The sequence below is a fragment of the Euleptes europaea genome, chromosome 9 (genome assembly GCF_029931775.1).
Source record: "Euleptes europaea isolate rEulEur1 chromosome 9, rEulEur1.hap1, whole genome shotgun sequence".
NCBI classification, from domain to species: domain Eukaryota; kingdom Metazoa; phylum Chordata; class Lepidosauria; order Squamata; family Sphaerodactylidae; genus Euleptes; species Euleptes europaea.
This window is the reverse complement of record NC_079320.1, coordinates 60,953,594-60,966,495: the sequence shown is the minus strand read 5'-3', so window position 1 is coordinate 60,966,495 and position 12,902 is coordinate 60,953,594. Positions and strand designations below refer to the sequence as shown.

The 12,902-nt window shown below is 44.8% G+C and overlaps 1 protein-coding gene across 1 annotated transcript in view; it reads left to right on the top strand.

Annotated features, from left to right (window-relative positions):
* The first annotated feature begins 454 nt into the window (after positions 1 to 454).
* The window catches only part of MTNR1A (melatonin receptor 1A), a 52,616-nt gene continuing 40,168 nt past the window's right edge, over positions 455 to 12,902 (top strand). The window contains exon 1 of the mRNA XM_056855071.1: positions 455 to 605. Within this exon, the coding sequence (XP_056711049.1) occupies positions 455 to 605 (151 nt within the window). The remainder of the gene's footprint in view (positions 606 to 12,902) is intronic.

Sequence of the window (12,902 nt, the reverse complement as noted above, 5' to 3'; positions counted from 1 at the left end):
CTAGCGAGGGGATGAATAAATGAATGGATGGATGAAAATGAATGGATGGATGGATAAAAATGAATGGATGGATGGAAGGATGAATGGGGGGCGGGAGAGGAAAACCCAGCCTGCCCTCGTTCCGCCCAAGTCCTCAGGGCGGCGCTGTTGCCACGCTGCAGGCTCGGCCGGCAGCCGGGGGGGGGGGACCCGAGCCCCCCGGCCGCGCACGTGTCCGGCGAAGAAGGCGGCCAGGCCCGGCGCCGACGCTAGAGGTCCCCTGGAGGCAGCGATGGGGAGGGGGCCGCCTGCCGTTCGGGGAGGGGCGGGAGGCAGCCGGGCCGGCGAGCGGGGGGGGGGGAGAGGAAGGCGAGGCTACAAAAGCGAGCCGCGGCGGCAGCTCGTTCACACGTGGCGCGGACTCCCCCGGCGGCCGGGATGCTGCCCGTGTGAGCGGCCGGGCGGCCGGGGCAGCATGCGAGGGGGGGAGCCGCCGGCTCCGGCCCGGCCCCCCTGGGTGGCGCACACCCTGGCCGGCGTCCTCATCGTCACCGTGGTGGTGGACCTCCTGGGCAACCTGCTGGTCATCCTCTCCGTCTCCAGGAACAAGAAGCTGAGGAACGCGGGTGAGCGGCGGGGGCAGCCCGGACCCAGCCCGCGCCGGCCAACAGCTGAGCGGCGGGGGGAAGAGCCCGGGATCCCCGGAGACCTCCCCCTGGCGGGCTGCTTGTTCGGCCTGGAGGGAGAAATCTGGTTGGGGAAATGGTGCATGGGAGCTTTTGCCTTGGATTTGCAGGGGTGTGCGTGTGTGAAGTGCTTTCGACTCTTGGCGACCCTACGGAAGTCTTCCAAACTGACCTATCTTTGACAGCCTTGCTCCGATCTTGCAAACTGAGGGCCGCGGCTTCCTCTGTTTCGGTTTGCATGGCTATTCGTGTATGCATAGCCAACACGCCTCTGTTGTTTGGCATGGTTCCTTGAGGGCGATTCTTCGTGGCAAACTCCAAAAGTCGCGTTAAGTGGGCTCTTCAGTAATACGAAGCGGGTAGATGGTTCAGCGTGTAAAATTCAAAAAAATATACGGGGGCATTCAGCCTGCAACACTCGGCTAATGGCCATGCAAAAATGGCCACAAACAAGCCCCATGCAGATGTTTGAGAATTCGGATGAGAAAAATGTGCATCTAGAGAGCAGCAAATCCAAGGCTAAACCTCCCCTGCGTAATGGCCATCCCCCCCCCCTTGCATGGGACGATGCGAGTAAAACTTGGTGGGGCAGGGGGAAGGGGGGGTTGTGGCAATGCAGGCCAGGGGGCGGGAAGGAGAGGAGGGGGTAGCCGGACTCCAGCCCCTGCACTAAAAGGGGTTCTGCCATCGGAGGAAAGCAGGAGTCTTAACCCCGACCTCTCCTGCTGAGAACTTTGCCTGGCTTCTCAGTGTCAGATCTGTTCGGTGAAGAAGAGACACCTGTGTGTTTGTAGTACCCGCCACGGAGCCGGCACTGCTTGAGTGCAAACGCGATCCAGAGCGAGACAAGCAAAACATTATTTTGCTGTGTGTTGGGGGCATGCTGTTCTTGGGGACAAGGATCTGAGTTTAGGATGAGAGGTCCTGTGGCTCAGAGGCAGAGCACCTGCTTGGCATGCAGAAGGTCCCAGGTTCAATCCCTGGCGACTGTGGTTCTCGCCAGTGCAGTCCTAAATAGAGTTACACCTTTCAAAGTCCACTGCACTCAGTGAGATTAGAGCAGTGTACAAAGTCCGTTTAGGATGGCAGTATTAAAAAAAATTGGCGAAACAAACTGAATTGGATTCTGAGGACCGTTTCTGAAAGAACATTATTTTGCATGTGGCTTGGATGTGCCCCGTGTCACATTCAGGATTCTGTGCTGTCCTAGAATAAATCTCATTCGTACATCAGTCAAATGGGTTTTTGGTCCCATTCTAGCACGAAGGGAACAGCGTTCGTTACGTAATTACCTGTCAGTGGGGATGTCATCTGTTCAGTAAAGGGGGAAATGCAGGATCCGAAATCTCTGTGATCTGCAGCAATTCTGTTGCCATTTATTTCTCTGGAAATTGATGTACGGTATCCTGTGACAGGTCTGTGAAATTAGAAATACAATAAGTGCTTCCCTTTTGGGGGGAAAAAGGTTGGTTCGCTCATTTGTAATCTTCTGAGGGGCGCAGTAGGCATAACATTTTTGCTACATGAAAGCATTTCCGTGTAGCAAATGAAACACCAAATTATACAGCTCCTCATGTGGGTAATGCAACATGTGAAGACACATGTTGGAGATATGTGGCGGCTTGCAGTTTCAGAAAATATATAATTGCAAGGGGGGAAGCATTTGGGATTACCGTGTGTGACAATTTAGAGTGTCCTGAATATTATTTCCTACATGGGAGTCTTTTATTTCTATTTTTAAAAAGTGTAATGTGTGAAGAGGCTCTTAGTGAAATTAGTAAAGGCATGCGGAGGCTCATGCAATGTAAGCTACCTACATTCCTGAGCCAAGGCATTAAGCTGTTGTGATGAATCGTCTTTCTAGACTCACCCAGTCAAGCATCTCCCATACTGGAAGGCCATAGCTTAGTGAAGAGAAGAAGGTCCCAGGTTCCAGTCCTGGCCTCTGGTGAAGACAGCAGTTGTGAACTAAATGGACCAGTGACCTGAACAAATTGATAGCTGTTTCTTATGCGTCTTGATAAATCAGATGATTATTTGGGCTTTTGAATGTCAAAGGCCATTTATGCATGGCTGTTTCCTCCCGGTCACGCCGCTGACTGACTTCGTGGCTTTGCTTTGATTATCCGCACATTTTGCCTGCGTTTTCTAGATTTGTGTTTAGCCAGCATCCAGAAAACGTGTGGGGAGAGCGAGGCGACCTCTGACAGTCAGAAAATGCAAGCATAATCAAAGCAAAGCCCTGAAGTAGTCGATGGGGTAACCGTGAGGAAACAGCCTGGCATAAATGGCCAAAGCGTTCTGAATAGTACTTTTCCCCATAGATCAGATCTTTGGGATCAGGAGTGTCCTACTATATCTAGGAAGGGTCATACTGGAACTCACACTTGCCTAGAACTTGTTTTCATTGCTCAAGGAGCAGATGTGCCAAGTTAAGAACTAGGATTCCTCACAACATTCTGCTGCTGTCATCATGCATACCTATTTCCTCAGGCTCATCCCTTTGCTTGTTCCTTCAATTTTATTCTCACAGCTAAAATTGAGGAGGGAGTGGAGTTGTGCTAAAAGAGTAACTGAGTACAATTAGGTAAAATAAGAATTCCTGCAATTTTGAAGCATCTTTTGGCAGGTTCTGGAACAGATGTGTACTATACTACTATAATTAACAAAATTTAGGTAAGCGTAGCACAGTAAGAGGATGTTTGAAAGTTTCCCAACTAATTAAACTTTTCATAAAACTAAAGCTGCACTTTGTTATTTAAAATGTTTTTTGTATTATATATTTATTTTATTAAATTTCTCCCCCACCCTCCCCAGCCCAAAGACCAGGCTCAGGGTGGCCATTGAAAAATGGGCAATGACCATTGTTGGCCATTGAAAAATGGGAAGTCGAGATCCTTTAGGATCTACAGCCTTACCCACATTGGTGGGAGGTCTGCTATTTTACCAAAGTAAATAAATGTCATCAACTCTTTTTCAAAGTGTCCAACTTAACCTGTGGAAACGGTCTCTTAAATAAGATACTGTAGAGTTGGCTTCATCCAGTTTCATGCGATTCCTGTCCTTTCTACTGCCCCCTCCTTTCATATGGCTTTTGTCCATTCAGGTCCAACCATTTCCTGCATAGCCTTTTTGGTGACCAAAGAATACCCCTTCTCCCCTTTTCACCAGTGGAAAAGCTGGTTGGATCCAACCCATGGGCTATCAACACTAGTGAAATTTCACACGTATGAGAAGGTAATTGAGGTTGCCCATTATCATTATATATATATAATTTCAGTTTGTTCAGTATGAGGAAAAATACAACTGTTTGCGGAGTCACAATGGAACCTTGCCTATTAACATGGTCATTTGATGGAACTTCTTTTGGACATTGGCTGGGAGGTCCACCTGGATTAGGTGAGGGAGGAACAGAAGAGGCCCTCCTGAAGATAATAATGTCTAATTGAAGATCGTTTTCCCAAAAGAAGTGGATCTGGTGGCGCTGATTCTGGGGAGGTTTCTCTTTGCAAAATGGTTGGAAGACAACTTCAGAATGGATTATTGGACTTCTTAATGGCAGTGAACATCAAAAGACTGGGACACAGTAGGAAGGCTTTTAAACGAACTTGGCAAGAAATGGCACCTTCTGCTTGGCAGTGAGAAGGTTAGCGAGGAGAGCCAAAATGTTCTCAAAGCAGTACCCCAAAGAAGTTTTGTTTTGCCCCAGCAAGAGAGGAGTAGCTGATTCAAAGGGCACCTTCCTAGTCACACGCATGGCTTCAATAGATGCTCTTCCAAACACAGAAGCTGGTGATGCTACTGGTAGGACTTTTTTTTTATTTCTTGTGCTTGCCTGTAATGAGTTTCATCTGATTTATATAATTTTTAAAAAGGATTTAACATACTCTGGGAGAAAAGTTCAGTCCCTGATGCTAGCAACTGCAATCCCAGCTGCACGTGTTTACACTAACACCCTGATCCTGATATGTATGTAGAGAGGTCTTGAACACACAGGGTACCCCGTTCAGTTCAAGAGAGCAGATTTGCACAGAAGGCACACAAAACTATATCCATAGATGTGTGGCCTCCATTGAAATGCCTGGGTCAGCCCTTTATGGCAAGAAGCATTCTATGTGTACGCAAGCACATCCATTTGTGGAAGGAATGTATGCATTTATTTTCCTTCATTTCCCCACTTTACTCTCCGGTGGGAACCCAGAGTGGCTTACGCCATTCTCCCCTTCTCCACTGTATCCTCACAACAACCCTGTGAGGTAGGTGAGGCTGAGAGCTTGTGACTGGCCCAAGGTCACCCAGCAAGCTTCCTTGGCATGAGTGGGGATTCAAACCTGGGCCTCCCAGATCCTAGTTTGATACTAACCACTATACTACACTGGCTCTCAGGATGGATCAGGGTTGAAAAACTAAATGTTGTCCTATACATCTACTGGGATTTAACTTTTCTGTAAACTGCTATGGATACATAGAAAGCATAAGGATTTTAGGGTGTGAATTAAAGTAGCCTGTATCATATCACTTTGCTTAGTGAACCTGGACACCTTCCTTCAGTGCAAGCAGACTTTGTACAACTTAAGTTGCTCTTCTGCCAGGGAAAGAGCTATGCTAAATTGGAGAAAGGCTCATTAACCTAGTGAAAGGCTTCCAGTTTTGCTGAATGCAGTAGTAAAATACAGGCTATTGAGTCTAACTGTCTTCACTTAACAGTAGGTTGATGTATCTTGTCAAGGGTGATTCATTATTATAAAACATCGGAATGTCGCAGAACGTAATTCTTTTTCTTTGATCAGAATGTTGCATCTCTCAAACACAATGGATACTTTTAATTTTAGAGTTCTGTAGCTTTGTGCTGGGTCAAGTTTTTTTATTGAACATTCGTAATGAAGGGTGATCCCTGTGGAAGACAGGAGTTTTGCTCCCATTATTTATTTGTTTGTTTATTTATTGGATTTTTATCCTGCCCTTTCCCTACTAGGGTTGGGTTCAGGGCTGCTCACATCCAGACAATATTCAACAATATTCCAATTAAAATACAGTACATCATAATACAATAAACTATAGCTACAATAAACCTACAATATATCCTAAAAATGCACAGCTTAAAACCAGAGGGGCTGTGGCTCAGTGGTAGAGCATCTGCCTGGCATGCAGAAGGTCCCAAGTTCAATCCCCAGCATCTCCAGTAAAAGGGACGAGGCAGGTAGGTGATATGAGAGACCCCTGCCTGAGACCCTGAATAGCTGCTGCCAGTCTTAGACAATACTGACTTTGATGGACCGAGGGTCTGATTCAGTATAAGGCAGCTTCATGTGTGTTCAGAAGATCCAGATGGCACCTTTCATCAGTTCAAGTGGGAAGGCAGAATAGGCAGAAGTAAAGATGGAATAGGAAGGCCAGTTATGATGAAACCATTGCTGCCCTCAGCCAGAGGCCTGGCAGAACATCTGTCTTGCAGGCCCTGCAGAATTGAGCTAAGTCCTGCAAGGCCCGGATCTCATTTGACAGAGAGTTCCTCCAGAGCGAGAGCCAAAAAAGCTCTGGCCCTGGTTGAGGATAGACTGATACTTCTCAGGCTGGGGACCACTAATAAGTTGTTGTTGGTTGAACGTAGTACTCTTTGAGGGGTGTATTGGGAGAGGCGGTCCCGTAGGTATGATGGTCACAGACTGTTTTAGGACTTTGAAGATCTTTGAAGGGAGGGCTTGTGGCTCAGTGGTAGAGCATCTGCTTGGCATGCAGAAGGTCCCAGGTTCAATCCCCGGCATCTCCAGTTAAAGGAACTAGGCAAGTAGGTGATAGGAATTATCTCTGCCGGAGACCCTGGAGAGCCGCTGCTGGTCTGAGTAGACAACACTGACTTTGATGGACCAAGGGTCTGATTCAGTATGAGGCAGCTTCATGTGTTCAATACCAAGACCTTAAACGTGATCCGGTACTCAACCTGGAGCCAATGCAGCTGGTGGAGCACTGGTTGAATATGTTCTCTCCATGGGGTCCCCAGAAGGACCCTCACTGCTGCAGTCTGGCTGTGGAAGCTTCCCTGATCTTTTTTTATCCTATTTCCCCACTTTTTCACACCACCAGGACCAGGAAAGTTCAACAATTGGTCATGGCTTAACCCAGGGATGACATCCCATGAAGCAATTTGATCTGGCTTCTGGCAACCCTAACCACTTATACACACTAATAAGGAAGAGGAAACTGTTTTTCAGACTTGACATGTGATGGTGGGTGTGTACTTGTTATGCAGAAGCGATGTTGTTGCAGGATGTCACCTTGTGCGATGAAGTCCTGAAAAGTTGGTTTGCTAGTTGGCGCAATTTGTGATGTGGGAGGAGTGGTACCCTTCCCACAGAATGCTTTTGGAAACAGATTGTTTGGGAGCAGGTCAACAAGAAACTAAAGCAGGATTGGAGATAATGCAGTTTTGGCAGAAGAGAAGGCTTTGGTATTGTTAGAACTATTAAGTCATTCAACAATAAGGGGGATAGGCAATTCAGTGTGTACTAACTTCATCCTTGCTTATTAGGGTTGCCAGGTCCCTCTTCGCCACTGGCGGGAGGTTTTTGGGGCAGAGTTTGGGGAGGCTTCAATGCCATAGAGTGTAATTGCCAAAGCGGCCATTTTCTCCAGGTGAACTGATCTCTATCGTCTGGAGATCAGTTGTAATATCAGGAGATCTCCAGCTGTTACCTGGAAGTTGGCAACCCTATTGCTTATTTATAGGATTGGTTCAGTGTTTCACAGTGATTTGCAAGAATCAGGATAAGATGGGCAGGTTAAAAGAAACAGAATCAATATTTGGACAACATGACCCAGAAGATCTTGTTGCCCATCAAGTTGAACATAGATCTGCAGTCTTCTAGTCCTTCCTGCTCAGAACTGCAAAAAATGGGGGAGAGGGAGGTCAAACCTCTGCAAGACACAATGCCTTGGCTTTGGGGCTGCGTGCTCTTTGGAGGCTTAGTGTTGATGGTGGTTCATGTTGCTGCAGATGCTAAGCACAGAGGAAAGGGAAAGAGAATTTGCTTTGGGGCTGCATGCTATTTGGTGGGTTCTCAAGTTGTGTGGGCCCGCAGTAGGAGGACAAAGCAGGCAATTTCTTTTTGCAGTCAAGCTTGACTTGTTAGATATCTGTGAATTTGAAGAAGCATGCTAGATGGATTAAAGCGCTTCTCTAATTGATCATATCCTTATGCCTTCAGTGGTATTTGTGCAAAGAAATCAAGAACACTGGAACTGAACAGTTGCAAACCTCATTAATATTTAGAGAGCACCCTGTTCTTTTGTATGGGCAGCACAAAGACTGAATTATATCTTATATACACATTGCTGCATTTAATCTGTTCCTAGCAAAACAAGAAGATACAGTTATGAAACACGACATAAAATGTCACAAAACCAGTGAAGTGAAGGAGAGCAAAGTCTTTTGAATGTGCAGGCTCAATATTCTTCTCTTGACTCAGGCTTTACTAGGGTGCTGTGCAGACGTTACACTGGCTCCCCGTGTTGCAAATCGGGCACCAATCATGGGCTCGTGCACCGTCCCACTTTTCTTCTCACATCCAAATGACAGTCTTAACTACGGCTTAGCATCATTTCTTCATTATCACATGATCAACTGTAACCAAGGTCTCCTCTTAAACTAGGGTTTGCAAATCCACTTCTGAGCTTGGTTAGTGTTGATGGAGGTCCATGTTGCTTCAGATGTTAAGCACAGGAGAGGCTGATGAGGGAAGGGAGAGAGAATTTGCCACAGTGAGGGGCAGCACGAGGAGCTGGCACTCAGTTGGTACGTTCACAAGGCTGCTCTCCATTTGCAAACCATGCAGGGAACCAGAGGTCTGTCTGTCCAAGCCTTTTATAAACAGCATGGTGAAAATGTATCAAAGGTCAGCATGATCATGTGGTGCAGCTGTGCTGGACTGTACCACTTCAGAACTCAGGTGGGCAGTTGTATATTGAAATGCATTCACATCTACAAATATTCCTCTCACATAGAACACTAGGGCATCTTCTTCTTGTGGTGGGCTACTTTTGTATGTGAAGGGAAGGTTTTTTTTGGGGGGGGGAACTGTGGAGGATTCAAGCCTTTATGCACCCACCTCCAGTCTGGAATAGTATAGTCTACTGAGGACCTCACCTAGGGTTGCCAGGTTGCTTAGATTGGCAAGCAATTGCCCGCCAATCTGCTGCCCAGCTCAGGGATTGCGTGCACGCGTGGCTGTTCCTACGCGATCGCGGCACTTCTGGTTTACATCCAGGTGCCGCATCGCAACCGGCCTTTTGCCACTCAAACTCCCAGTGGTTCATGTTTGACTTGATCGCGTCAAACTGGAAGTGACTTGATCGTGTCAGCGCGGCCACCACATGCAATCCCTTGCTTCAGCTCTGCACCAGAAATCTCCCGCCGGAGCCAAGGGGAGACCTGGCAACCCTAAATGCACCATGCCATTATACTGATAGTTTAGCTTGACTCTCATTGAGCCTGCAACCCATACAGTCAAGCCCTTAACAACATTCTTCATCCTCTGAGCTTGCAGATTAGGATCTTGGCTTCTTGTGAAATATAAGTGTTGTTTGAGTAGCAATACAATAATCTGGCTGATGAAAAATCTTTTGGTCTCTTTGTATAGATCAGTGGTTCTGAACTTTTCAGGCCACCACCCGCTTGGTTCCACAAACTCAAGCCCAGTGTCCCTTACCCTACCCTATAAAAAGCATTATTCAAAATAAGGGTTTGCTTGACTCACTAAAGAAGATAATAACAATAAAAATTCAAAACAGAAACAATTAATTGCACATCTATTCAAAATCAAATTAAAACTTTTTAGTTGAAATTTATTCAACAAAACTGATGAATTTGGTCCAGGGGTACCAGCCCCTCAAAGTCTGGAAGAAAAATTCTGATAGTTATCACCAAATTTGCCAGCATGGTGCCATAGCTTGATCTATTGTAAATTAGTGAATAACACAGTTGAAGGGGCCCACCTCCAGTACCCCTGCTGCCCCCTTGCCTCTTAGTGCCCCTCTAGGTAATCCCACCGCCCCCCAGGGGCTGGTACTGCCCACTTTGGGAACCACTGGTATAGATATTTGTTCACAGACAAATTACCAGATGCAGGATAAGAATCCTTGTCTGATAATCAGGCTGACACTTTCACCCTTGTTCTTGATGGTTTGTTTTTAAATTGAATAATAGTTTCTGTCAATATTTTTCATTGCCTGATTTTTTTTTAAATAGATTTTTGATGCTGTTTTGAATTTTGAAGTAAGAAAGCTCTTGTTTTGTTACAGGTATCGTTTGAACTGCTTGCGGATGCCCAGAGGCAAAATGGAAGATGGCATGGAACATCTAGAGCATCAGAAGCTCAGCTACCCTCTACAAGACCAGCTGATAACACGTGAACGTAGGATCTGATGAAAAAAGATGGACAATGGGATGGCAATGGACATTGATATTTCAGTCTTGCAAATATCAGGTAGCAAAATGGTAAGCAAATTGTGTACGGCGCAAATGATGGGGGAAGCGTCTGCCTGCTTTTTGAATTTTGTCAGCTGTAGGCAAAAACGAACCCCGGGTTACATTTCAAATGCAATTTTATATTAAATTTTATATCTCCTGTTCTTTCTGAAATTTGAAGTATCACTATAGCATATAATGGACTTTCTAATGTACACACAATTAAATATAACATTGTCCTATGCCAATGCTTACATGAAATGTGTCTTGATTTCTGAACTGGTCATGGGATTGATTGATTGATTGATTGATTGGCATCTGAAACAATGAAAGGCCTGTCTACCTCTTTCATTCCTTCTTTTCTGGGCTGTACTTCTGTTATCTTTTACCCTTTTGCTGTTCTGCTTTCACAAATGCTTTTTGGGCAGTGAGCATTATGGAACATTTTGACAACAGAAGTGGTATCACCAATGCACATATGTCTGTTGGGCTTTCCTTGTCATGGGCAGAATATTCTGCATTGCTAGAATGCAGTTTTTCAGCTAGGGGGAAAATTATATACTGTTGTTCTTGGCAGGTTTTTTTCCTTTATGATCTTTGTTCAATTGCTGATTTCATTCTTTTATCTTCTGTGTCCTGGGTTTAAAGATGTATGTGTGTGTGTGTGTGTGTCATGAATTACATACCTGTTGTTGCATATGAGGAATCCCTACTGAACAGAGTGAAGAAAGGAAATGCATCTTCCCACACCAGTTCAGACTTACAGCACTGCACAGTTGCTGCTTTCTCTCCCAGTAACATCTGGAGAGAAGGAACATATGGGCCAGGCACAGGTATCATTACCCTTTCTGTTGGCTGGTTTTGCTGGCATGGATGGAAAAAAACCATGTTATATATTCTTATCTCACAGGTTCTCCTTACAGATGTGGGATCCAGGGAAGCATGAACTGCATTAGTCATCATCAGAATCATCATCACCTTTATTAGGCATTTATCACACCATAGTTATAAAACAAGATTACAAAAAACAAATAGTCTAGAAAAGCATTAAAGAAGCATTGTTAGCAACATTATCTAGGGGCGCGTACACGCAGTTTGCGTATCCTTGATACAGCTAGCAGGTATCTGGCTGCTTGCTGAGTGATAAAAGAATTTCTGTCTGATAAAAGATACACCACCAACTGCTGGTCTGAGAAACTGAGCACTCCACAACAAAGGCATGATATAAACATTCCTCGGCCTCAAATTAACCTTACGGTGCAGTAAGACATGAATCAAGTGTTCAGGTACCCTAACCATGCATGGACAACACAGTCACAAAAATCTTCACTGTATGTCTGAAGGTAAGTTGTGTGAATGCAAGACACTTTAGAACAGTATGTTCATTCTAAAAGGCATCCTGTTAAACAGAGCTTCTGCCTGAAATATTGAAGAGTTAAGAGTTATGTGTAACCCCACAAGTTCCTAACATTTTATGGTTGGCTCTGCCTCTCACAGCAGCCATTTTGTGGTTACACCCACCACCCTGTGCCAGAATTGCAAAGGTGCCCCCAGGCTCAAAAAGGTTGGGGACCCCTGTTGTATACATTTTAAAAAAAAAAATTACCTTATCCAGATTCTGTTTTACAGTCACTGGACATCACAGGCCATTATCTTTGCACCATTCAACCTGTCACATTTCATTAGCTCGCTGTCTACAGAGAACTCCCGCTATAACCAACTGCTTGTTAATTCATCCACAGAAAACTCTAAGGAATTTTAGTTAAAAGCCATTTTAGGCAAAGTATTTGATTTATACTTCCTTTGGCATCACTTAGCAAAATTCAACAAACATCAGATTTTTGTCCCTGTTCACAAGAACAATTGTATGATTGTTCTCAAAACCTTATCTTGGGAAAGCAACACCATGTGTTTATTGAGGCTTGGGGGCAGAGGTCACCATACTAAAATCTGTTCTTGTCTATGATGTGGTGTAGGATACCACTTAGAACACCTCTCTTCTTTCATTTGGTACTCATTAAATTCTACTAAATATAAAATGACTCTGCTAACTAGTTTGAAAAGTTTCTTTTGGATTGCTTAAAATTTGACCTTGGTACTGGATATTTGTGAGAAAATAAGATGGAGATAGTGCTTGTCCCATTCATTTTGTCAGTGCTTGTAATTTAATTCTGTCATTGCATAGTGTTGTTTTTAAGTGTTCACTCAGTTCTTTCCAAATTTCAACAGCATCAGCAATAAAATCGCTGTTTTTTTCCTGTATTTCGTTTAAAGCTTCAGAAATGTGTTTCAGGATTCTGAGCATATGTTCAATATTTATCTTAAGCCCAGTGTTGAGGATTTTGGGCATGACAGTGCCATCTATTTTCTCTTGATTTTGTTCGCAAACTGTCATCAGAATAGGCCAGTTCTTGATATTCTGCACAAAACAGAGCTCCATCTAGCATCCTGTGGGAGAGTTAACTTGGTTCCACCCATTCTTTTCAGAGCAGCTGCTGCAAAATGATTGTTACAGAAGTATTTAGCAATTTCAACAATATTAGCCTTTATTTCTGGGACACTGAAGTCTTTGGCTAGGAGGTGCATCAAATGAGCTCTGCAACCACGTGTTATTAGTTTGGTATTCTCATCATTCTCTTCTAACTTTCTTTTCGTCTTGGATATATTTGCAGCTTTGTCTGTGACCTAGCTGCATACTAGACATTTGAATTTTTGTTCACATTTTATTATAGCTTTTACTGCAACTCCCTCTAAGTATTCCACTGTTCTGCCAT